Genomic DNA, 27,552 nt, shown 5'->3' on the forward strand with positions numbered 1-27,552 from the left:
GAATATTCTGCTTTTTGGTATAGAGGGGTATTTGGTCAGTGTTTTCAAAAGCACCACGCTCATGTGGAGTTAAAGAAATAAACTGGAAGGTTCAACATTCTTGAAGATGATGAGCTAAAAAATAAAATTCTGATAAGGTAACCCCATCGTGTTACAGGGAAAGAACGCTCCTTATTGTCCTAGGAGTCAGGGTATGACCACAGAATCTACCCGAAAATGGTCCAGGTGTCCACATAAGCACCTGCCTCTCAGAATTTTTATTCAGTGCCAGAGGTTCTGCAGTTGTAGTCACTGCACATGAAGCTCACTCTTGGCTTAAAAAGTTCCAGGCAACGTATGCTTCTGCTGCCTTTCAAGCTTATTTTTTGTCATATTCAGGTCACGTAGTGAGTTCTCTATCTCATGCCCCATCCCAGAAGTTGGTCTTTATCAAACAGCTGTAACCACTGCTGGTGTGCCAGAATACCTCAGCTTTGGTGAAGGCCCCAATTAATCCAACTCTCAAAAGTCAAAATCACCTCGACTTACGCTTTTGCTGCAAAAGAAAAAAGCCAGAAAGCCTCACAAACTTTGAACAACTTAATTTATTAGAACCCATATACGTTGCTTTCATTAGAAGAATCAAGTTAACACCTAATTCAGGGCGAAATTACATTAAGACAAACAAAAAGTTGCAGTGCTCAAATACAGTATTTACTGAAGACTGCTATTCTTAGGATCCTGGTACAGGTTTATACTTACTGTGTGGTATTAGTACGGTGTCTAATTCGGAGCAGGTTCAGCATTTTATTTTTAACTGAAAGGATATCACACCATGCAAAGGGCTATCCCCCCCATCTGCCTCCCACAAGTATGATGTAATGAAGAGCTCAAGCCTTAAACAAAACAACAAAACCCTTGAGATGCATCACCAGAATTTGAAATTTTTATTTCTTGTATACTGAAGATTCATTAGAAGAATATCCCTATAGCTAAAAAAAAAAAAAAAAAAAAAAGTACAACTTTTGAAATTTAATAGGTCCACTGAAATGACATCAAGCAAACCTTAGCTGTTATTTGAAATTGGAACCTGAGTGCAGAGATAAAGTACAATCACCCATGTCAAAGGTCCTATAATTTCTTTTCACAGTAGCCCTTTTGGAGAAGCAGGTTGGGTTAATAACCTTAATTTCCTCTACTGTACATCAATTGAATCATTTCCATAAAATTCAGAAAGTGCTTAAACACATAATACAAAAAGTATCTAACTTACAAACTCGTCTGAGATAGAACCACAAAACATGGAACGTGGCAGATGTCGAGAGAGATCTGTATCAAAGTATTAAATTGTAAATTAACTCGAGTGAGTGTGACGCAGGATGGAGGCTCTCGAAACAGTGAAATGGTGGCTACAACTTACTTACTGAGGGGAGGGGTGTTCCTTCCAATAAAGTTCCTACAAAGATGATGTAAACTTGTCTTTGCTTCTCACTATAACACTTGCCCTTTTTTTAACACGTACACAAAAATTTCCTACGAGCTGTGTTGAATTATCTATATTACCTTCTAAAATAAGATATTAAACAACTTTTTTCAGGATGTATCGAATTACTGAAATTCTACTCTCACTGATTTCCAGCTGTAGCTATGAGTTTTGGTCACTGTATATTAGACTTAAAATGGTACTTGCTTCTGAGGACTACTTCACTGTCGTATCTTTCCTCAGTTACATTAAGGAAGGAGCAACTTTTTTAAACATTCAGTTTTCATTCTCAACTGATAGCTCACCTGCAAAATACAAAAACACAGCACTCATGAGAAAAGCGGAGTATTTTTGCTCATACAGGTATTACTGTAGAAAAGGAGTCCTTTGGCTGTACATTGTTTCCACAGTGTCTTTGTTACATGAGATACAAACTGTACAAGTTCTCCAGTTTACAAAGTTTTCTAATTTGCAGAAACAGCTCAGCCCATATTTATAATATTGGTTTCAGATGAAAAGATTCTTACAGGTAAGGTACAGTCTAAGTAATTGGCTCAATGTAACAACAGAAATGTAGTTTTAATACAATTTGCAATAGTACAACTATGTACATATGTACACAACCGCTTCCTTCTGTTATTTCACTAACTTTGAGTATACTTATCGTTTTTTTTATCAGTTTCTTTTAAAGTATGAAACACTGAAGTAAAAATGGTTCAGTTTGCAGCACTTCAAGTTCTTCAGTTGAGATCTCTTCTCATCTCCATTTCCTGTTTAATTCAAGCTTTAAAGAACACCATCACCGAAGCGTGGCTTGCCGTAATCGACGAGGTCATTCTGTAGATCTCTTTCTTCATCATCTGCAATTGAAATATTCAGACCAAATCTGATGTGACACTACTGAAACAGATATTTGAATGCGCTTTCTACATCCACATTGAATCGGCCTTGTCTGGTTATGGGAATGAAGTCATCAGGGGAAATATGGAGGAGGCATATGGGCTTGCAATTACAAGTCCAGCTGTCAGCACTTTGGGAGTTGTCCCCTCTGAAAAACTGTGACTTCACACTATTTAATATCCTTGGCTTTATTACAACTGTGTTTCACAGATTTATTGACTTAAGAGATCGTAGAACTTGTTAAACTTACTACTGTAATTTGAGTGTTCCTTTAAACGTTTCAAACTCTCCCACCAAAACCCAACCACAAAGTCAACTACTTTGAAAAGTTGTATCACCAACTTTTAACCCATTCTAGAGTTAAAACACTGTAAGATTTTACAAAAATGTTGAGTACCTCATGCAACTTGCATAGAGAAGTCATTATGACTCTCCTCCAGGTCCCTGAATAGATCGCAAAGGAGTAAGGTAAGGCTTTTCCCACCTGCTTGCCAGGTTTGAAAAATGGTATCCTCCCATTTCTATCATGTGGCACCTTTCTCAGGGAAGGCTTTTTTTTTTTTTTTTTTTAAAAAACGAAATGCTCAAATTGACTTTGCTGTCACCATTTTTACATTCTGCTATCTTGCATCTCAGGCTTGAGTGTAAAATTTGAAAACAGACTTAAAAACGTAAAAAGCAGCCCTCTACCTTCCCAAACCTCTTATCAATGGAGATCTGTGATCTCTCTCTCAGCCTTGCTGAGGAATCAGCAACACGTTCCTCACCACCCCTCTTCCCAACTGAAAGAAATCCATCTTGTCAGGCCACCACAGGATGAATAAATAGCCCTCCAGCCAAGACGTGTACTCCTGAATGTGTAGTTCAGCCAGGAAATACACAGCAGCAGGGATGAGAGCACAGCAGGGGCAACGCAGGGTAAGCAGTCCTGCAGCTGAGGCAGAGTGGCCAATTTGGGGGTGCCACATCTTTTCCAGCTGCGTTTGGTTCACCGTTACAGCAGAGTTTCTACTTTGTCCTTGATTGGAAGGATGAAAATGTTCCAGCTCAGCTTTCAGACCCTGAATGACCGTCTCTCTCTCTACCACTCTGTGCTACTTCTTGACCTCTTCCTGGGGTTTTAAGCCTCTGGGAAAATCAACAAATTAAAAGCAAAACCCCAAACTTGCGCATCCTCAGTGTAACCATTTACTGTCGCACATGCACAGACACACACACACAAACAGAATCAGCCAAGGAAATTCACTTCAATAGTTTTTGAAAGAGATGTCTTTAAATAGATTATTCTAGCTGCCATAATTGAGGTATCTCCTCTGTGGGTCCTCAGCCTTCTTCCCTCAATAAATCAGAAAGTCCTGAAAGTTCAGTTGGTTTTAATTAAGCTTTTGCTGCATTTCAAAGCTCACGATGTCTCTTTATGTTCAGGAAATATGCCTGTTCACAGGAAGGGAAAGCAGAGCTCAAGTCACTGGCATCAGTTGCATTTCTCCACAAGTTCACCAAGCCTTTTACTTGAGGACGAGCTGTCTGAAGCTCTAAAACACTTCCACAAGGAGTTTGGTCATCAGGCTGCAAGTGAGGCAGGTGCCCAATAGTAACCTACTCCCACCAGCAAAAGTCTTGTTAATCTATGTGACATGCTTTTGTTTGGTAATAACTACTACTAAAGCACGTGGCTATCACTTGATTTGTATCATCTTTCACCACCCAGCCACCACAAAAACAAAACAAAACAAAACAAAACACACTTCTACTACAGCAGAAGCCAACACGTGAAGTATCACTTTGCATTTCCAGCAGGTGAACTGCAATAAGAGATGCCAGACTGGATACTGACATCCACGTGAGCACACCTCCCAGATCTGTGTATTTTTCTCTGAGAATTTCAATAGAAGGCCCACACATTTCTAGTGGCAACAGAAAAACATGTTTAACCAAACTGCTCTGTTTGCACATGCCAGATGCTTTGTTCTAGCCTAATGCAGAGCCATGTGATGTTTTCCTAATAGTTTTTTCGGCAGAAATTCATTTTTTTCCCTCTCTGACCAATTATACCAACCCCTCCTCCAAAACCCCACAATTCCACCTTCTCCTCCTCTACAAACAAATTAAGTGCACGAGCTGATGCAGACTTTCTCTAAAACGCTGCTCCTGGCAGTTCCACCTTCCAGGCTGCTTGACTTGCACGGGAACAAGTCATTAGGAAACAAGATAAGAAAGGTTTGGAAAATTCTGAGGTTGTAACATATGCTGCTCAGACTATTCAGGAAAAGGCTTCCTGAGGCCACTCTTCAATCTTTACTACAAGATACAGAATCTATTACATCTACACGGATATAAAGAGGGGTTGGTCAGAACAAGCCCACATTTAAAGCCAGCAGAGCAGTGAGCTGCGAGGTGTCACATCAAAATGTGAAAGTTTTGAGACCACTTTCAATTGGAGCTTTTTTTAAACTTCCCTTGCATAGCGAGCGACGTAACCACAACCTCTGTGGTTTGGAACAAGTTTCTACCCTTTAATACTCTATCGGACCCACCCATTTGTAAGAGGCACGCAGGGTGCCCTTCAGGGCCCTGGGAGCAGTTTACCACCTGCAGGATATTCGCTCTGGGCTGGGAGGCAGCAGGAGGGGAACGGCAGCACCACGAGGGCAGCGGCTGCCCGGGACAGCGCTGAGCTGCAGGCAGGTGAACAGCCGGGCATCTGCTGCGTGCTAGAGGGAACCAAACTAACAAACAAAAAACCAAGAAGTGCCCACAGGACTGCCTGGATGTGCAGAGCACAGGGTGGGCACACAGCCAGGCACAGCACACCCCGCTTTCCTTCCCAGGACAGAATCGTAATCGTTAGCAGCAAGTCTCCTACATCCATGGCACATCATCAGCAAGAGGCCGCCTGTACTTCTGTACGTTCATTTGGAAGCTGGCTTTAACGAGCAATTTACAACCTCATAATAACCCATCCAGAGGAACAGACATGAGTAATCAAGAGTGACTAAAATCCCCTGCTACAGCTTTGAGCAAAAAGTGTAACAAAACAGACCACATCATCTGGAGCACAGTTTTCATTTTCATCAGTAAGTTAATTAATTGCCCAGGGTTCTGATCCACACTTTTCTTTTGCTTGTTCATGAGTTTCAAACTACCAGCCTAGCCAAAAAATGCTTACACCGCATAGCTAGATGCACACCCACAGAAGTTAGGTGCTTTTTATCAGCTTTTTCCATTAATTATGCCTAAAACAATAATGAAAAAATTGTCTGAGAAACTACCAGTTAAAAAGCTTGCGTTACAAGGATCAAAATCAGGGGACACAGAGAACTTCAGAGTTATTTCCCCCCCCCTTTATTTTGCATTACCTCCTTAATCAGCAATAAATGTTTGCTTAAACATTTCCACCCTGCAGACATGCAAGCCCTTCAGGAGGTATTTCCAAACAGCTACATGGAGAATGACAGACAACGTGGCAGACACACGGCAGACAAGCAATGGAGGTGATACTCTGAAGTGCATGCAGAACGAGGCGGTGAACATGCGTATACAGGTATTAGGCTAACACCAGATGAGTTCTGAGGTTTGGTTAACAAGGAAAACCAGAAGTCTGTTGAATCTGTGTACAACGCACAAAAAATTACACTGAGAATCGGTAACTGAGACTCCATCGTGTGCCACCTCTAGGCAGGTGTGACAAAATAAGCAGTAGTCAAAAAGCCACGCTTCTCTACTTGAAAATTGCTTTAGTAAGGTCGAAGACTACATTCCAGCTAGCTGTACACCAGATTCTGGTGTTTAGAAAATCAAGAGATTTCAAATTTCGGAAAAGGTTTTCCTAGCAAAAACTGTACACAATTCAAGTAAGCTACTGAAGCACTCTGAGAACTGCTGTAGCGTTGCTTTCAAATGGAAAACGAGACCAAATTTTAAAAATTGCCTAAAGCTTGCTTATTCCATATTAGAAATTGTTGATCAGCTAGTAGTGAGGCTTTACACAAATTCAACAAGAAAACTCAGCGTGGATTTTATTACAATGGGATGGAGACAAGGCCCAAGCTCACCTTGGACGTCTTCTTCTCCACCATCACCATCCTCTTCCTCATTGTAAGCCAGCTCAGCCTGTTTGTCTGCCTCATACTCACCCACGTTCCCATCATCCCCATTATAATCTGCCAGTTTAGAACCCTGCTGCGGATCAACAGGGGATTCATTCTCATCAAAGAATCGGCCTGCGAAGTAGGCAAAGGATTAAGTCAGAAGCAGAGAGGAAAGAAATAGAAAGTTTCCAAATGAAAGCAGACTGCAGGTTAGGATTATCGGCTGTCTGTAGTAGTTTTGATTGGAGGAAAAGGGGCAGAAGGGAGAGTGCGGGCAGGAGGGAGAACAACGCTGTTTATGGAACACCTCCGTGGAAAAAGGATGTACTCGACCACTCGGAACTTGTCTTGTGAAATCTTCATTGTTATAGGCTTCACTCTTTTAAAAGCTGAAGAGCACACAGTGAAAGCTTTGTACTTGGACTTTTTCCTGAGGAGTGGAATTTTTCTATACAAAAACAGAGCAGTACGTTGAGCAATGTATTTCTGACTTTGTATACAGCAAATCATTTTACCAAGTGTGTATCATATTATCAAGGGTAAAAATCTAACGAAGATCTGCCTTGCACCTCTGATTTGATTTTTTTTTAACCACCTAACGAATAAGTTTCCTGTTGAGCTTTAGAAGTTTTCGAAGTGCCCTGAATTCCGCATTTCTGTCTCACACCAGAGAATTAAGAACTGGCCCAGACAGTGGTGCAATAAACTAGAAAAATGCAGGAACCATAATTAGCTGGAACTGTGAAATGCCCAGACAGCCAACCAAGTAACAGTGACAGACTAAAGGTATAACATCAAGCTCAGATCCGTGTTTAATGGGATTCTAAGGAGATATGCTGAAGTCCACAGCAATTCAGTCTGCTTGTCCATTGCTTAAAGAAAGCGACACTAAACCAAGACCACAGAGGATTCAAGTCTGGAGGATTAGGTATAAATGAAAAAAAATAGGATTACAGTGAGATACAATCTGGACAGACTGGAAACGAACTGAGGAAAGAGTCTGCCAAGGCAGATGTTAAGCGATTCATGTTGGAAACAAACACAGAAGTTAAAGAACACGATTTCAGCATCAGGATTAAAAACCAGGTTGAGGTTACAATGAACAGATGTGAAAATGAACTTCTGTCTTAAAACAGCGGTAACTACTGGTTGTGGCAGCGTAGAAAATTCAGCACAGAAACAACGACACACTGCTGCTGTGGTTTAACCCAGCTCAGCACCACGCAGCCGTCTGCTCACTCCCCTCTTCCCCATGTGGTACGGGCAGAGAATCAGAAGAGAAGGTAAAACTCACGGGTTGAGATAAAGACAGCTCAGTAAGACAGAAAAGGAAGGGATAACAATTATAAAATACACAAAGCAGGTGATGCACAGTGCAGTTGCTCACCTCCCACTGATCGATGCCCAGCCCAAGCAGCAGCAGTGCCACCCCCAGCCAACCCCCCCAGCTTTCCTGTTCAGCACAGCACCTTATGGCACGGGACATCCCTCGGCCAGCTGGGGTCAGCTGTCCTGGCTCTGTCCCCTCCCAGCTCCTGGTGCAGCCCCAGCCTCCCTCCTCGCTGCCAGGGCAGTGTGAGAAGCTGAGAAGTCCTCGACTCTGTGTGCACCCTGCTCTGCAGCAACTAACCCATAGGTGTGCCATCAGCACCACTCTCACCCTAAGCCCAGCACGCAGCACTGTACCAGCAACTAAAAAGAAAACCAACTCTACCCCAGATAAAACCAGGACAAGTGCTTATCCAGATGAGGAAGAAAGGCGGAAGAAACACATCTAACGCACCTCAAATGCAGAGAGACAGAAGTTTTGGTCATTTCCACAAAATAAGTAAGAAGAAACTTGATCTGTTCATAAGTGAGAAGCGATACATTATTCACTCTTCATCTCTGTAATTAACTAACCCTTGCTAATATTGCTTGTAATCTTGGACTCTGCCTTATACAAACAGGCAGAACTGTGCAATTCACCCATTAAATATAAAATGAGCTATGGGAAAAGAGCTGAATGTGCTTAACTTATAGAAAAAACAAGCCTATAGATATACAGAAATAGTATAGCAAGAAAGTACCGATTAAGTTTAAGCTGATAGAAGGAAAGGCTAAAATATTGGAAGGATCCCAGGAAATGCAGCAAACCAACACAGACCTGCTGTGCTGGAGCCTGCACACAGCACACCTCGGCACACAGGACAGCCCTGGCAAGCTCGGGTTCCTGCTCAGCTTCAGGATGCAGCTGCTCCTTCACTACAGCACCCTGCCTCCTGCTTTAAGGGTTTAGCATTTTTGCCAAACCCCAGCCATGCAACTGTCCACAATGACGTGTGTGTGCTGGAGCTGGTCTCCTCTGTACCAGAGGGATGAGTTTAGCACCAGTGGACCTCTCCAAATGGCCACTGTTGATCAATCATCTAAATAAAATCTTCTAGAAACCTGGACTAGTTCATTTCTCTCTGTGACAGAGCAAAATCCTCTCCTTCGCTGTATCATTACGATGCAAGTTATTGCAAGTAAGAGTTACCGCAAAGAGAAAGGGAAAATACTGATCAGTGATAATTACTGACTCTCGGGTATCCACAGCCTTCAACAGAGACATTTCATTCACTGTTCCTGCCTCAAAGCCCCCCCCCCCTTAGTCATGAATTTAATTCATTACTAAGGATGACAGAAATCCATTTAAAAATGTCAACAACTGAAGTACGAAGGTCCATCCTCTCAGCTGTGGTCACTCACACAAGTGCAGGATCTTCTCAAGAAGCTCATTCAATAAACTAAACAGTCTTGCAAATCTCAGGACACACATAGTGGAAGAAAAACTGAGCAAATTGCACGTTAACTTTGTACATTATTTACTGAATCACATTCATTTATTGAGTTATTCAAACACCCTCACTTTACCAGAAAGATCCATGATTGATATTAAAACAACTCAAGTCTGCCCTAATGAACTTTTTCCAGGAACAGCAGGTTGATATCCAGCCCCCACCTATCCCACCCTTGTCTTTTAGATGTCCCCCTCCACCTCCACATAAATTATAGGAGCATAGTATTGCTACTGAGATCATAAGAAAACAGTTTGAAAATAATTTTCCTATTATGGGAACAACGGCAGAAAGATGCTACATTAAACACTCTAGGAAATACCAGTATCCCAATGTTATGGTATTAGCTGCAAGGCAGAGATGCATCTCAAAAACAACGGCACAAAGACAACCACAGACCCGTGCAAATCTTACCTGCTGTCTGCCCTATTAAGCCCCCGCAGTATTGCTACCAGCATACACAATAAGCAAATACATGATTTGCTCCTGCCTGAAGAATTCTTCCTTGGGCAGACATGGAAGAGAAGGGTGCTGGAAGGTTTCCTCATGCAGAACAAACTTCTGGCCAATACTCATATACTACAAATTCCCCTGTGTAAGGGCTGAATTCTTATGATACTGTCCAAAACATCGTAGGTAAGTCAAGTAACCACATGAATATAAGTCACTCTATCATGCACGTACCAAAACTCTTAAATTAACAATCAATTTAAAGTGTAGTAGTTTCCTACAATGTTTTAAATTCCTATAAGCAACGGGTTTTGTACTGATTGGATACATATGAAAGATGACACATTATGGCATGCCTTTCCTTTGTTTTAAAAACAGCCCAACATTGCATTTCTTTTCAGGCTTACTCTCCAGAAGGCCACCTGCTCTTGTGGTTCCTGTTTTCCAAACAGGCAGTAATAGAACAGATAGAACATAAAGTATATGACATGGACCAACTTACTTTGCTTCATCTTTTGCAAGTCGCCAACTTTGCTCTTTGGAAGTTTTATATGGTCAGCTTCAATTTTGTGTTCTTTCTGACCTTCCATATTTTCTCCAAAACTTAAATGCTGAAGAGAATTTGGAGGTATCTCTTTCACAGTATCAACATTTCCATCATTGGCACCATGCAAACCTACAGAATAAGGAAATGTGTTCAGTGCTTATGTGGTTCCAAAAGATGCTTTTAACGCTACTGCAAAAGATAATCCATCACATTTTAATAAATAATCAATATTCAGTTGTTAGCTTCTGATCTGATTTTCAGTAAATATTTAAGTGTTTGATGAAGCCTTGAATAATTCACTTATATAATTTTTTCCTCCTGCTGATTCTGCTTTCATATTCAAAAATCTACCAAGCAACATAAAGTGTTTCAAGAGCTACAATCTGATCAGAAGGTTACGGCAGTAGGTCACAGAAGTTATGTTAAAATAAAAAGCAGAATTACAGGACTACAGAGCCAAGGAATAGAGAAAACCTTGGTCACCTTGAAATTTATGGTAACTTTCTCTTGATAAACTCTTCCTAAATTCAACAAAACAAGCATTTCACTTGCCATATTCACATTTTCTCATTAATAAAACTCAGAATGAGAGCTACCTCAAAACAACAAAAAGAAGTATTTAAAAGCCTTGGCATTTAGAATATTAAACATTAAATGCATATACAAACCTTGAGTTCACTGATGTCGGTATTCTAATCTGCTTATCTATCCACTACAAAAAGCAAGAAATTAAGAAATACTTCTGCTGGCTTCTTTTCAAAAGAACCAGTAACGGGCATAACTTATTAAAAAAACTCTTCCAATTGTTTGATCATGTCGTAAACACACAATGCATATGTTATAGTTTTGTTTTTTAGCAGGACAGCATTTGAACATGCCACCTGAAGCACAGAGCAGCCATAACTTAATGTTCTCTTGACATTAATACAAAGTCACTTGATCCACAAGCAGTAATTTTAAACATATTTTATATGGATTTGTGTCTATTCTAACTGCAATTCTTCCAAACCCTTTCTCTGCAGCACTTCTAGTTCTCTCACATCCTAGACCTCCCACACATCACCCTAAAGTTAGCTGTTAACAGAAACAGGAGGCCACTGAGCAAGTGGTAGTACCACTGCTTAATCTCCAAGTAGATCTTCAATCGACTCCTGATGGTATGCTGAAGCTCTACCTAGTACCCTAAGCAGGTGTACTAATTTCTATTACTCTCTTCTGTCCAGTGGAGGAATCTTGAAGCACTTACTTTTGAAATTTCTAGCTGTCAAATTTGGCTGAAGTTGGTCAAAATGCTCCAAAATTATCGTGTGTGTGTGGAGGAAGAAGAGATCATGTAACCAGCCACCTCAGGAGGCCAGACTAAGACTAGCCTGTAGTAATCTTGTATGCAACAGATATCAATAGTTGTTGTTCCTTTTTGTAACAACATCAAACAAGAATAAAAGGCTGGCCATGTGCACCTAACGTCCATGATAAGATAGCAGATACAAATCAGAAATTTTGCTGCAAAAGCTGACACATCTGCTAATAAGAATTTTACCTGGTGCCAGATTTGGAGCGTGGGGCTGTTCAGTTGGAAGATTTATAACAGGTTGATGACCATCACTTCTAGGAGCTGAAATAAGTGGCTTCTTTAAAGCTAAAATAAAACACATTGACAAAAGCCTTAACATGAAACGTGAATATGTATCAGCTCTTCCTCTGACAATCTTGTAAATATATTCTTTTTTTGTTTTCAAATCACAGATGAAAATATGAAATACAAGATTTCCTGGAAAAATTATTAGAAGCACTGAGGTGCTCAGTTTTGAGAATTCAAATCTGTAACAAACAGTAAAAAAAAACAACAAAAAAAAACATTTTACACCCCACTTGAACTTTACTATCATAGGCAAATTTTAAAACTTTGCATTTACTATGAAACATACAGTATTTATGCAGAATATATAACATCAAAAACCCAAACGTGAAAGTATTAGAATATTTCTCCTAACCCGTGGGAGTATCTTCAGCCTTAGCAGGGTCATTATCTTCTATTTCAGGCATGCCTGCATCTCCTCCTGTTTTGATTTTCTCTGTAAGACAAGAATAGGATGTTCTGCCTTATTAACCTTTAAGTTTTAAGGCTGAATTTCCCTCTTGTGGAAGGCTCCAAGACCAGAAAAGTCTTTCATCCACAGAAAACATCCCACATTGCTAATGCAACTACAAGACTTCTTACGCTGTTTTGCAAAGTCCCTCAAGACTGCCTTGGAGCGCTGATCCCAAAGTCAGTCAGTCAGTGCAATCTTCAGAAACGGATGGGAAACAGATGCACTGCTCTAGTTTGCTTCAAGAAGCTTGCTGGAACAGGCACTGAACCAGTACAAAAAGGTGTGGATTCAGCACTACAAGAAGCAGAAGCAAGGGGAACCCATATACTTCTTGGAATGGACTAGCAGCAGGAAACAATTATGTTAATTACTTGCTGGGTCTCCCGCACAGCTCATAAAAAAAAGGTTTCCCACTGCTCCTGGTCAGTTACCCAGCTGGAGATTTCTCACAGTGGCTTCAGTGCTCCTCACCTTGAACCACTTTCTCTGTGCATATTCCTGTTCTGCAGCAAGCCCCTTCCCCAATAGCTCACCCCAAGACAAATTTCACAGTGAGAGGAGTGGCAATCCCCAGTTCACAACTCGCCACTTGAGGAAGGGAGATGCCAAATAAACTATGAAAATGAACACAAAAATGTGCAAGAAACTGCTTTCACAAAAGGACCCAGAAAAAGGACATGACAAACTCTGGATACCTGTAAACTCTAACTTAAGTACAGTGACATGGAGCTAATCAAGTTATCTAAGTCTAATAACACATTGCTCTGCTTCAGAGAAACACATGATTCTGTAAGACAGCAAAGGACGCAACATGTTTGGCTCATTATCTATCACAACTGACAAGAAAAGGAAATACCTTTGCCGTTTACAACATGATCTGAAGGCTGCTCATTCTTTTCTGCATTTTTATCTTCTGTCTCTGTAACAGTCTTAGATATTGCCTGGTCGTCACTATTGGGATTTACTTCAGTATCTTTACTGGCTTGAATTTTCTGCGTGGCCTGTTAGAACAAATTAATAAGAAAACAACATGAAGCATATCCCTGAACATTCATTAACAAACTCTCTCAAATTTAAGATTACTTTGGGCAAGCAAAATCATACTTATAAATTAGATAATCATCTAAGCAAAAAGAGAATTCCTTTACATATGAATTTCATTCTGGAGGGTAGGAGCTGAGATTCTGGACACATAAAATGTAAAATATTTCATGGTTGTATAACATTTACATTGGCATACGTACAACAGCTGAACCATTCATAGTTTGTGAATAACAGAGTTAGCCCAAAAGAATAGAACGGAAACCTTTACCGTTCCACAACACATTAGTTTTAATTGCACTAGAACAGATAAACTTGGAAAGTTGTTTTCATAGGCGCTACATTTGCTAGCATTCTGCCTCTAGCAGGAAGATACCACTTGTAATCTATAAATAAACAAAACTACATGGGCACACAGAGAAAATTACTATGGTAAAAGGAATGAAGGCCAACTCAGCTCTTACACACATCACAGACTGGTGAAGATATCATTGGCCTTAAACCTAAGGTCACATACTTAAAAACAATTCTAGCTTTAAGGGACGATCTCAATGAAATCTACTTGAAGTCTGACTTATTTGAAATGCTTGTAAACAGAGACTAAACAAGAACAGAAGTCTTCAGAAAAGTATATTATTTCATCTGTTTGTAGGAAAGAGGCTAACACTCTACTGACAGCTTGCAGCATATAATTGCACACTTGACACCATTTAAACACTGTTGATATTTGTATCACATTAGCACTAGAGGCCTCAGAGCTCAAGCTCCCCTTTGCAATAACCTGTACAAGAACACAGATCCTACCCTGCAGAGCTACAAAGCAATATCCATTTTACAGAGAAGAAAATAAAATCCTGAGTGGTGGTGTCATGCAGGAAGGCTGTAGCAGGCCAAACAATTAAGCGTCATCTTCAAGGCTCAGTTCAATGACAGCAAAACGTGCAGATGGCCTTACACTAATATCCACCTAGGGCTGCTCAGTACCATGTTTAACCAAAAGTTAGAGGAGAAACGTGCACGCCCTCCAATATATCTGAACTTCTGAGTTAGGAACCTGCAGACTTTGGGCTCTTCTAATTCAAAGAAATGTAATCGTGCATTACCTTTTGTTCCCGTGCAATTTGGTCCATTAATTTCTTTACGTTTTCTTCATGTTGCAGTCTCATTTCCTTGATCTGCTGCCCACACTGGAGACTTAATTAGAAACGCGTTATCAGTCATATTTCATTTGGTTCATACTATATGTTATATTTGCTCTCTCATAAATAAAATACGGGGAAAAATGAAGTGGAACAAAAACCTAAACTAGAATAGTCTGTCCAAAAACCTTCAATGTGGAATAAGGCATGTGGAATGGAAATGGACTGAATACAGAAAAAAAAAAAAAGAAGCAGAACTGGAAAAAAATAGGGACAAAGCAGAAAAACAGCAAGATAACAAACGTGTCTTGAAGACATTTCCTCCGAAACCTGGAAAGCAACCGAAAATTCAAGCTTCACAGTTAATCTGTCATCAGCACATATTTATTCCACTTGGAAAGTAATACATCTTCCGTGGCTGTCAACACAGAAGATGCACAACTACTACTATCACTTACTGCTACCAACTCAAATAACAAGATCTGAATGACACAGCTAGATGTCCCAACTTCTCTAACAAGCCACAGAGAGATCCACACAATTCACAAAGTTCGCATCTCCCACAAACCTGCGAATACTCTACAGAGCACACACAGAAACTGGTATGTACTTTTTTTTGGCGAAAGTTTCAAACATTTTCTGTGTTAATCTTCTGCACTCCCTAGGGCTTCAGGAGTAATTTTTCTCCTTGCTTCTTTAACATACTTGAAATTCCAATTCTATGTAATGCTTTCAACTTCAGTTCAATAAATTACACTTTTAGGAAGACGGCAATTAACAACCCTACCGGCTTCCAGAATGCTGTTGATTAAACTCTTCCACATATTTGTTAACTAAGATCTCAACATTAATAATAGAACTTGAAAAACAACTAGCTGAGTCAAAGTCCCATCATGAATGGGTACGCTCAAGTTTGAGGATTAACAGGAATACAAGTAACTTGTGCTATTTAATGGACCTTTATCACATACACGCAAATCTACCATTACTAACGTTCTTGAGGACATACCTGTCATACTCCAGTCTCCTTGTAAGGTAAGTATTGTTCTTCTTGTACTCGTGAAGCTGATCTTCCTGACGAATGAATTCCTGGCGTAACTCTGCGAGTTGTTCTAGATCAAAAAGCAAAAACGAACATGAATGTACAGCTGTAACAAAAAAAAATGCCCTGTGGCAGATACAACTTTTAATATCGCTACTTAAGTTAAAAACTTTCTCGATTTTTTTCTTCTACATAAAGATTCTTAAACTAATTTGAAAAAGATGCCAACCTGCTTATGCCAGATGTTAATACAGATTACAGAACAAATCTTCTGATACTATGACTTAAACTAAAAGAAAATGAACTGTTCTTTACCTTTTCATTCAGAAAACTTACACAACACTAGTTCACCTATCTGTTGAAAATTTCTCCAATTTTCTGAAACAAATCTGTTATTCTGAATAACGCAAAATTTCCATTATGTTATTGTTTTTCCACAATAAATATAAAAAGAGGTACTTTCACACCATCCATGGAAATCGTACATTTCCTGTCTTCACAAGGAACTGTTCTAAAGGTTCTTCCCCCTGCTTTTAAGTATACAAATAAGTGTTTAAACTCCCTACTATTTTAAGCTGCAGCTCTAAAGCTACAGGCAGAAGTGTCAAGTATGCTGTCTGCAGGCACGTACAAAGTTTGGCAGTAGCTGGTCTAGGTTTCTCCAAAACCAACACAGTAAGATACACAGACGTGGTTACAATGTCTGTAATAACAGCCTAAAAAGATGCTTTCTGGTCCTCTTCTAACCCAGCATTAGTATCATAGCATTGCTGATCCAACTCTACTGCACCGCGTAGCTGGTCACAAAAGCAGCTGTAGTATCTTGGGAGCAAGCCGTGCCAGGACACACCATCCTTCTGCAGCCAGTGGAGCAAAGTCTGCGAGGGCCAACCCTACACTTATAGCCAGACTAGATAACCAACGAGCATCATGAAATTTCAGATTATGCAATCTTCCAAGCATCATTCAATCTTTCATTTAAGCTGCATTCTGCAGTACCTCACCAATTACAAAACATGCAGCTTCACAGTCTGCAAAAACACAGTTTGGCCTTAAATTCCTTACCCTTTAAACGATGTATGTCTGCCATCTGATATGATATATTGTTCTGCAGCTTAATCTGAAAGGAAGAAACAGTTATATGAATACAGGAAATCTCTGGCAAAGTAGAGAGGGTGTACACAGTTTAGACTGTAAAGACTGAGGTACATTTGAATTCATTCTTTTTTCATTGTGAAAATGTGTAAAGAATCATCAGGATGACATATAAAAAGTTCTTGCAAATGTAAATAATGTATATTTAGTTATCTGTAAGTGATAACATCAACTTAAATATTTAGGCTTTGCTAGGAAGGAAAAAATCTGCCTTTTTCTGAAAAAAAAAAAGAAAAAAAAAAAAAGCAGATTTTGCCAGGGCTAAAATTAACACACTGAATTCTGATACTGCAAAAGGGCCCGTGAATTCCCAGCGTCAAAGCCTAAGTATAGAAGAAGTATATAAAAATAGGCAAGCAGCATCATAAGCAAAAACAATGTTTCACCTTATGTATGCTTAAAGTAAATATTTAATGTGATGCTAGGTAAAACTTGTATCACAAATTATTCTTTTAAGAGAGAAGCTGACAGCAGTGGACTTCCACAACAGCTTTTAATTTGGTATTCTTAGTAAGGAAAAAAATAGCAGTTCAGTAAGAAATACATGTACACAAAGTCATCAAGGAAAGATGCTTCCTCTTGCTCTTACACAAAGACAAAAATAACAGAGGCAAAATGCAGATATAGAGAGCGTACTGAGAAAGGGTGAAAAAAAATATCGATGACCACCATCAGGCAACACAGATTCTGTCATCATTTCTCTTTGTAGCTTCATGACTGATGTAAAGGATAACTCCAAAAGGGTGCTGAGACAGGGCTGTCATTCCTGGGTTACAAGGCCAGGACTACCTCTTGGAGCAGCAAAGACTGCATGCAGTTAACTTAAAAAAAGGCAAAGCAAACAAACCAACAAAAACCAACAGAAAGCTTGGCCATCAGTATTTTCACACACAGCTTTGGTGCCATCTCAAATCCAGTTGTCTTTGCTTTTGAGAAGCTCCCTTTCCTACTCCACAGCGGGGTAGAGGCACACAGCCCTGGAGGGGACGCACACAGGCTGCTGTGTTCCCCCTGGGTGCCAAGCCAGTTACCTGCATTTCCTGACAAAACAAACGCAGCCGAATGCCCTTCCTTCCTTAGGACTTCCTCCACCCACCTCCAGCTTCCCTTTTTTCAAACCTTTTGTTTCTTTAACACCTTGTCAGTGACTGTGTTTGCCTTTTTTTTCTATATACGAGAGGCACTCCAGCTCTGATTGCCCCAGGGCGGTTACAACTTCAGGAGCTACAGCCACGCCAGACCTGCTGAAATGGGGATTTTCTGCAGGACACCCCACACAAAGGCGTAACGGGGTACAGGGACATCTGACCCGTAAAGGGGGAACTGTCTCTGTTAACAGGAGTTTGACTTGTAGATAGATAGCATCAGTTCTATCACACAATCCTTCATTTTGACAATTCCGAGTTTCAGAGAAAAGTGACAGGATTTATAGCCCAAACAGCTTAGCTGACAGCAAATGTCCCCAATCAGAGGGACAGAAGCAGAAGCAGCTTTGTATGATTCATGGGATCTGTTCCACCTACACATGCAGAGAACCCACTCCACAACCATGGCACAAGCCCAGTTCTTTCAGATCTGTGTCCTCCTGGAATCCAGACCCACTTGCACCGTCCGTATTTCTCAGTGGCTTCTCAGATCCTTTCCAGAGCAGTTGGGAAGCATAAAAGAAATTGCTGGAGCTAATTATATGCAAAGGCAACGCTTCCAGTGCTGTCCAAACTGTAACAGTCTCTTCATATAAAGAAAATAAAGTTATAGACACACCGGAGCTTACGTCTACACATTTATTGCAGGACTGAACACAGGTGGTAACCGCTTCCCCATGAAACAAGTACACATCCACCCGTACTTCCCTGTGAGTCATTTCTTTCTCTAGGGCAAACGCCCTCCGAACTGCCTGCTGAAGCAGCACAGGAGGTGTCCGTACCCCTCTGGCTCGCTTCAGGCCCCTGGGCATTCCCCATGCATTGCTGTGGCACACGCTGGAGCAGCACACCGCAGCTCCTTAAAAGACTGACAGCACAAGGGGCTGTGCTCCGCAGTTCCATGATCCTTCTACTAGGAATTGTCCAGTGCCTTTTTCAGAACAGCCAGTGCTTCCATCAGGCAATTACCACAGCCTCGAGGTGCGGTATTTGTCATGCTAATGATCAGGAACACGCGGGGAGGTAGGAGGAGGCACTCACCACCACTGCTGCAGAGTAGACCCTTGCAAACTGAGGAGCCACCAACAGGCTTTGGCAAGAAGGAACACAGGCAGCTGCTTCTGAGGACGTTTCATTAGACAGTTTCATCCCATTGAGCAGCACTTCTAGGCACTGGCTAAAGGGCAAGGATGTGTTACACACCCAGCACAGCTTTGGAATGAACAAGGCGTGCTCCTAAGAGCTGCAACAGCAAACACAGAGATACGAACCCCTACACGCTGGATGGCTGCCATCTGGGAGCTCTCCACCACGAATTCCTGCCATTCAATCATTTTACTGAGCTGACAGCAAAGGGATGTGTAAAACTATGAACAATGCATCCTCCTGGTGTGCTGCAAACAAGTATGAAAGGCTCAGGACTCCCAAATGCTGTGAGCCACTGCAGCCACCTGCCTCCCCAAGAGTTCTCTGCTTTGTTCCAGGGCCCAGCGACCATCACGGGGTGACAGGGAAAGGGAATTCCCAAGAAGCCAGGTCTCGTTAGTAGAAAGAGGGTGATTTATAGTTGCTGCCTCCACCATGGATGTTACCAATCACTGTTCAAAATCCGAGCTTCTGATCACTGCCACGTTCCGCCACAGCTCCTTTTCTTTACCAAGCTGTTCTTTTTTACCAAGGTCTTTACCAAAGTTTTCTTTTCTCAAGGTGTTCCACAATACCTTTGTAAGATTTGCAAGGCCGTAGTTCTGGAAGGCCTAAATACAGTGGGTAAAGAACGGCTCAAACTAGATTTACAATCAGTTGTTCTCCAGCTTCCAGTGCACCAAAATAAAATGTTCAGCTGCATTTCAAGGGGTCATCTTCATGGCAGCCTCTAGAGACATTTAGGAGTTTCCTCCTTTGCCTCTCAGCTTTCACACCTGGTGAGCAGCAGGTGCCGCCTTACCGCAGTTCAAACTTTGAGTGTGTGTGGGTTTTGTGGGTGTGGTTTTATTTTATTTTTTTAAAAAACAAGACACGAAGCCATTTTATTATCTTTGGTTTTCGTTCTTATGACAGATCTACGTTCTGGTGCAGTGTGACTGGCTTGTTATGCGTGCAGAGGGAGGGAGGAGAGAGGCAGGGGTTTGGGCTCGGCTGCAGATATCACTGACCTAGGAGGAAGCTGATGGAAGAAATTCAGGTTGCCTCTGCACTGGAAAATGCACGGTTGATTTGCGTGACCACCAAAGAACCTCTTATAAAGATGAAGGAGCACAAAGCAGAACTGACGCTGTGACAGGCACCAGAGGGGCATCTTTCAAACGAGTTTGCTATGAAACAAACCTAGATCTGTTGTGATCTCCTGACAGCCCAGGAGTTACCAGTGTTGGTGCTTTATTATAGCTCCCATATTCCACTAGTGGGCTGGGATCATTGGAATAGCTTGTTCAAAGAACATCTTTGCCAAATTCTGTTCCAAGATAAAAAAGTTCTCAGTCAAGTCTTTTGGTCAGGTGCTTTATCTGTACTCTGCATTTTTTTCAGTAACAGATCTTTTGACTGTTTCATTCTCTAAACTGCAGTCACTTAAAGGTTTTTCAGCTTTTTGGTTAGTTGATTGACGCTAAATTAGGATATAAGCCACTCAAAACATGACAGTAGCTCAAAGAGGAGGAAAAGAAATGGCCAGTGACTGGTTACGAAAAAAAACATACATCAATAAAAATAACTGTGAGGTTCATTAGTCTCATCTCTTTTGCTGCCCTCCTGCTCTGCCCTGCAAGATGCCAGCCCGAAAACATTCCCAGAGCAGCCAGGTTCACAGAGAACAAAGCGGTCAGCACACGCAGCTCAGCAGCACCTCCAGTTGTATTCTGCATCAGCGGGCTTCCAGTGATTCTCATGAGGCACCCTGACCTTCACTGGCATTTTGTCTCCTGGAGTCCTGCAGCACAGTGCTAGCCATGAATTCTTACCATTTTAGTATCCACGAGAGCCCAAGGAAAGGAGTTCCAGCATGTAATTAGGTGCTGTGATGGACACCCCCAGTGTTTTCAACCTATTACCATTTGTGGATGCTTGCTTTTATTGGAGAGGACACTGAACACCTAACCCTACCTACCCTCACTATTTGGGTATTAATGCTCAATTAAAAACAAACACAGAACACATCAGTTTAGAATACTATAACCAGTTCTCTGTTTTTTATAAGGGTAATCATCTTTGTTACAAACCTAACAGCTTTAATGCCAGCGCAACAGTTCAGCTTCTTTTACTTGCCGCAGACTAATACTTTCATGCCTGTGTAAAATACTTATTCATAGATTAAAGCAGATTTTATGGCGTCACAATATGTTCGTCACAACGCGTTTAATTTGTATTTACTTCCAATGGAGAGCACTGGTATCTACCATTACATACCTCATCTGGGTTTTTATCCCAATCTCTCAGGAATCCAATCAGAAAAAAATACATTAAAAAGAAATCACGTTTGTTGAACACACGATAGCTTAGTGCTAATGGCTAGCAGGAAAAAAAAAACATAACTTCGATACAAACTAAAACAACTTGAAAGACTTGGTAGTTCTCCCAACTTACTTCCTGATAATTAGATTAAGACGTGTAACTGTTTACTTTCTGTGACAAAGAAATGTATTTTCTTACCCTGCTCATTAAAAGTATGATATTAAATGGCCAGAAAAACAAACTCAGCCAGTGATAAGCCTGACAGGGTGGTATTTCCATAAATTCTAATGTGATAAAGTGTTCAGTTAGACGCTATAATTACGAACTGTATGCAAATGAAGCACACGCTGCCATGCACATGGCTGAGTAAAAGAGAACTTGTCTGCTCCCTACCGCAGGCTTAACTCCTCTTAACTCAGGGCAATAGCTCTGAAAGCAGGCCAAGGAAACTTGATGCACTCCCTCATTCTCCTTTCCACAAGGAAAGGAATTCCCAGGCCACGTCCACAGAGCAGGGCAGGCTGAGTTTCCTGTTGGCGTGGCTAGGAGCAGTGACACGTTATGTCAGCAGCACAATTTTTTTTCCACGTACACGCTGGCTGCAGCAGAACCAGAGGCCGGCGGGCGAGGGGAGCTGAGGCGCAGCCACAAGCTGGAGGTGCTGCACCCGCACAGACACCCAGCCCTGCGGAGCAGCGAGCTGGGGCTCTGCTTTTAAGGCTCTGCACAGCTCCCTGACTGCTCAACACCGACTGAATAAACCCAGAAGGCAATTAACGAAGAAATTAACAGGAGATGTCTGGAAAACGGAGTTTTGGCGGCTCTCAGCACCAACGGGCCCGCAGCCCCTGTTAATGCAGCGCTGCCCCCCTGCCCCGGCCGTACCTTGCTGTCCTCGCACTGCTTCACCTGCCCGTCGCGGGCCTGCAGCTGGCTGCTGAGGTGGCTGTAGTCGGCCTCCTTCTGCTCCAGCTGCTTTCTGTGCGAGTCCACCTTGCCCAGCAGGTCCGAGTTGCGCCTCTCCAGCCGCCCGCGGGCCACCTCGGTGCGCTGGGCCTGGCTCTGCAGCTCGGCCAGCTCCTCCCGCAGCAGCGCCTGGCGGGACGAGGCGCTCCAGCAGTTGAAGGCGAGCACGGCGATGACGGCCAGCAGCGCCACGAAGACGAACGAGGGCAGCCGGCCGCCCCTGCGGTTGGCCCCGAAGCCCACCATGGGGGAGGCCGCGGGGCGGGGGCGCCGCCGCTCGCCGCCGCCGCCGCCTCCGCCTGAGGGGAACCGCGGCCGGGGCCGCTCTGCCCCCGCTGCCGGGGCTCCCAGGCACCGACTCCGGCCGGGCCGGGGACCGGGGCGCTGCCGGGGATGGGGCCGGGGACGGGGCCGGGGACGGGCCGCGGAGCCGCGCTGGCGGCGCGCCGCCCACCCCCTCCCCTCCGCCCCTCCCCGCCGCTTCCGCCGCCCGGCCCCTCTCGCGAGATGGCCGGGCTATCGCGACAGCGCCGCCGCCCGCTCTGGCGGCTGAAGGGGGGTGTGAGGGGAGCCCGCTGAGGGCCGTGAGGCGCCCCGTGAGGGCAGCGCCCGCCCGTTTGTGATCAAAGCTCCAGTAAAGCACCAGGCCCGGCTCCCCCCGCCTCGTTTCTCCCTTGTGTTGCTGTGGCTGAGGGAGGGGGGACCCAGCTCCGGCCCCAGCCCCAGCCCCGAGCCCGTCTTGCCCCCGGGGTCGTCGCCCCAGCGTGGCGAGGGGGTGACAGGGGAGCCACACACGGCTTCATGCTCTGGAGAATCCCATTTTGTAGTGGGATTTAAGCAGTGGTGCTGCTGCGCCCCTCCAGCAGCCCTGTGACCACGCTCATCATCAGTGGCACGGGGCTGTTAGAGGTGTTGGGAGAATGGGGGGAAACAACGGGGTCCCTGGGGCAACTGGGAGGAGGAAGAAGAAAGAATGAGGCTGAAGAAATAAAGCATAAAAGCAAATGTTTCCCATGGTACAGCATACGTGGCACAGGGTCTGTCGGCTGCGATAGCGGTGTTTGGGCAGCCTCACGGCGTTGTCGTTCCATCGGGTGCCGTGCCCAGCTCCTATCTCGCACGCCAGCATTTGCATCTTGGCACTCGTAATTGCGGCTGCGTGGGGAGCCAATTAATCTCAATTTGCCAAGCTGCTTTCTGCAGATGGCGGTGTAGATTCACGGTCTGTATCTGCTGTTGCAAATTTTATAAAGCCAGTCACAGGTTTCCGAGTCTGTTCTGTTAAGCTCGTTCTTTCTGGTACACTAATTCTATGCAAACCTGGGCGCTGTGAGAAGGGAAGTGCTGGTCTAAATGACATAAATACAATATTAAACATCAGTTTGAGCCCGGAACTATGTCTGGGTTTCACACCCGGTGACTCTCACCGACCTGTAGAAGTCTGCTCAGAAATGTTCCTCCTCATCTACCGCTCAGTACTGTTTCCCCTCTCTGGCTCCGCTGCAGAGCTGGCAGCGAGCGATCTCCCTGGCAACAGGGAGCTTTGTGAGCCTGGGGGAGAGCTGCCTGTGCACGTTTTTTGTGGTTGCCTTTGCATATCTGAGAGGTGAGGCAATAGCAAGCGGTTTTCCGATTAATTTGCATTTCATTTCAGGCCCCGTGATCCAGTCCTAGTCTGTTCTGTGCCTTGCTGGAATGGCTGTGTTCTTGCCCAGCCTTCCCGAGCTGTGGTCTAGTGTTTGACCATGATCTTACGCCAAGTGTTGGAATAATCTGTTGGCATCTTCAGCTCAACCTCTGCCCGGGAGCTTGGCTAGTCCTTCAGAAAGGTTTATCTTGGCTTCTTTGACCTCACCATAATACAGTGGTAATGGAAAGATCCATTGCCTGTTATACACTTCATAGCTGTCATTGTGAGACACAAAGCGAGCACAGCTAAGCTTTAAACACCATACGTGCCTTGGAGGAACTGAAGGATGCTAAGAAGAAAAATTGCTCATGACCGAATCAAAACCTTACATGCTCCTATATCTTTCTACTTAAGAACTGCTCTGTAAGAGTAGTCATAAAGTATTCAAATTTAGCATCCTTGCAGAAACAAAGAAAAAAATATCAAAATATACAGTAGTAATGCTTAACTTTGGAAAGAGGAGATATGCAAATCGGGGTTTGTCAAAAGAAAAGTGTTTAGGGGGATATAACGTTTCTATATAATACAGAGTTTCTTTCAAGACAGAGTATTGGAAGCCCAGCCCAGGGGCAGGTCACTTATCAAAAACACTGGCAGGATCTCAGAAATAAGTGTACTTTAACACAGTTGGAGATGCTATTTTAAGTTTTCAGCTATCTTCCTAAGAAACAGAAGTTGTGTCCAAACAAAGAAAATAGAAAAAGCAATCTGTCAAGTTAAATGTAGAAGCACTGTGTGGCAGACCAAAATGATCTTGAAGATAAACTTTCCAAAGGAATGGAAAACGTTCACGTGTATTAGAAAGCATCAAAAGAAGCAGCTGAGTTGAAATATGGCTGTAACAGAAAAGATTCTGTATTTCTGTTCACTACAGAAGATTCTCCTCAAAGACTTTAGCTGGGGTGCAGGTGTATGTCAGGGGAACGGGAAACATCAGTGATTCGATCATCACAATTCGCTTGAATTTAAGAAAGTTTTCTTGAGATTCCTTGTGAAGTTTTCCTAAATTAAACCAGTAAGCTATAAAGAGGACAAGTTTGCTCCTGGATTAGTAATTAGTGAAAAGCTAGGAAGAATGGACTTAGGAGTTTCTTTACTAGTGACACAACAGTTTGTGACCTTTACCCACCTATTCATAAGGGATCTGAGGGGGAAAAAAGCACTGAATAACAGGGCAATATAATTTGTGGAAGTTAAGCATCGTTTTTCAGAGTAATCAAAAATGAAGCCGACTGGAAAGGGTTACTGAATTTCATGACACTGAGTAACTGAGTAAATAGAACAGCAGAGGAATTCAATTTTGATAAATGTCAAGTAATGCATGCAGGAGAAAGAAAACAATTGCAACACCACACACACAGTGGGCTCTTAGCAATCTCTGATAACGTCTCCTTTATCCTCGCGGGTATTAAAGAAAAGGTGGGGAAAGTGGAATAAAGGGTATTGTTAGGACAGAAATTAAGAATGATGGAAGGTATTGTCAGTGTATGAATTTGCACTAATAAAATGGAAGGTATTGTCGATGTGTGAATTCTCTCTGTGCTTCTGCTTCCTGAATGCTGCGGTTCTCATCACAGGCTTATGAGAAGGTTATGAAATGGGGGGTGATCAAAGGTGTGTGGAGTGGCTTTGGTACAGGGAGACAGCAAGGGGGTTCGGAAAAGATGACAGGGAGAAGGACCATGATAAAGGTATTTAAAGTGATGAATAATATGTAGGAGATGAATAAGAAAGATTATTAAGTGCTTCTTCTGCGGGTACAACTAGCAAACACTGGGCAGCAGGATTAAATAGAAGGGCGTGCTTCCTCCACACACTGCACGGTTTGATCATGCACCACCACTGCTGTGTTGTGGAGGTCAGGAATACGGCATGCAGAAAGGCATTACAGAAGTCAGTAGAGGAGCAGGTCCTCAAAGACTGCCGAGCACACTTGGGATTCAAACCGCGTGCCTAACCTAGACTAGTGGGAGGGCACCCGAGGCAAAGGGGCGCTGTATACCTCTGCCCCTAGGCATTGCTTCCTCACTGCTCGGAGAACTCAGGGACCTCCTATGTGATGCTGCGTGGCCTTTGTTACAGGAACATACTTCTGGAGAGTGAGGGCCAAAGCATAAAGCTATGGACACAGTCCTCTTGGGAACAAATGATGTTCTAGGGAGCGCAGAGTCTGGGAGAGACAATGAAGCATGAAGAGCACTGGCAGTGACCGGCAGATCTCACAGCAAGGCACTGCAACACCGTCCTTGGCCGTGTCCCCGCAGTGGCAGGTGTGGCTCCCGGTAAATGCTGCAGCAGCCACAGCATCCCTGTTCGGATCAGCCTCCCCTTGCCAAGCTGCGTGACTGGAGCGGAGAGGGGAACGGCACAGGAAGGATGCATTTGCTTGTAAATCAGAACGTACCCTGGAGCTTGTCTTCAGACAAGGCTTGATATTTGCTGAGTTTACGTACACCAATTGTCTGCTGCTGATAATATTAGTATATACAAGTGTGATTTAACGGAAGAATAGTAGTAAAATAGCAAACTCCTACGGCAAATTCATTAAGATAATAAAAAAATCCTAATTCAGCTCTATTTGTGGATAATTTTTTTGTAAGTTACAGAGAAGAAGAATGAATTAATTGAATTAATTTTCTATTAACATGAGTAGGATGTCATAAAAATAGGGAGAAATTTGATAGTATAAAATCATAGTTTTTCTGGAAGGTGCTGACATTTTCCAAGAAAGAATGATTAGAACACAGTGGTGACTGCAGGGAAGTATACACTGCAGCGTGTGAGATGCTGAACATGAAGAAATCATTTAAAGTAACCTAGTAGGCTACAAAACTGCTCTGTCGATCTCTGTGCTGCTACTACCTTGAATAATGTATTCTTCGGGCCCCACATCTCATAATCAAGACCTCACCCCTAATGACCTGAAAGTGCATCCTCTCTCCTGAGCTATTGATCAGTACTGTGGTGAGCAGAAAACATATTTAGAGATATTTCAGAAGTAAAGTCACTCTCAGCTGAGGGCCTGCAGTGCTAGAAATAAGCACGCACTGGAAAAATGCTTACAGTGGTGCTAAGGGCAAGTGAGAAATCAAATGCCTTTGGAAGCTCTGGCTACAAGACTAGACAGGTCAAGGGGGAAAAGACATTTTATCATTTCTTTGTATGGATCTGGGGCATATATAGTGATGAACAGATAGGCAGTGAGTTCCTAAAAGGCTTATTGTCTTTCAAGAATATGCATACTGACTTACAAGTACCTGAAATTCCCCAGGCAGTTGCCTGGCACAGCCCTCTGTGTCGCATGCAAAGAGCTTTTCCAAAGCTTCCAGGCATCATTTTTTTCCAGAGCATTTGCAGGCAGGTCACAGACATTCTCCTCGGTTGGTTTCACCGAGCAGGGTGGTTTTGCTGATGAAATGCATATTACCTTTGATTTTTGTTTTACTTTCCTTCAGATATTCTACTTTGTAAAGGGTATTCTGGTTATTATTTACTTCCCTTCATTTTCTGTTGTAAAGTTTGAGCCCCACATAATGGTATTTTTAGAGCTATAGTATTCCAG

At 42.9% G+C, this 27,552-nt stretch overlaps 1 protein-coding gene across 2 annotated transcripts; it reads right to left on the reverse strand.

The window, feature by feature from the left end:
- Nucleotides 1–566: 566 nt before the first annotated feature.
- On the reverse strand, nucleotides 567–22,760 carry GOLM2 (golgi membrane protein 2). 2 transcript variants are annotated; one of them, XM_082768776.1, is made up of 10 exons: nucleotides 22,220–22,760; nucleotides 16,650–16,704; nucleotides 15,552–15,654; nucleotides 14,507–14,597; nucleotides 13,219–13,363; nucleotides 12,264–12,344; nucleotides 11,810–11,908; nucleotides 10,225–10,398; nucleotides 6,418–6,585; nucleotides 567–2,322 (listed from the first exon to the last, which is right to left on the reverse strand). In XM_082768776.1, the coding sequence occupies exons 1-10, from the start codon at nucleotides 22,544–22,546 to the stop codon at nucleotides 2,249–2,251; spliced, it is 1,317 nt and encodes a 438-aa protein (XP_082624902.1). In that variant the 5' UTR covers nucleotides 22,547–22,760; the 3' UTR covers nucleotides 567–2,248. The 2 variants fall into 2 exon arrangements, with proteins under 2 accessions (XP_082624902.1, XP_082624903.1); XM_082768777.1 differs by lacking the exon at nucleotides 6,418–6,585.
- Nucleotides 22,761–27,552: the final 4,792 nt, after the last annotated feature.

Source organism: Aythya marila (genome assembly GCF_965140915.1).
Source record: "Aythya marila genome assembly, chromosome: 11".
Taxonomy (NCBI): Eukaryota; Metazoa; Chordata; class Aves; order Anseriformes; family Anatidae; genus Aythya; species Aythya marila.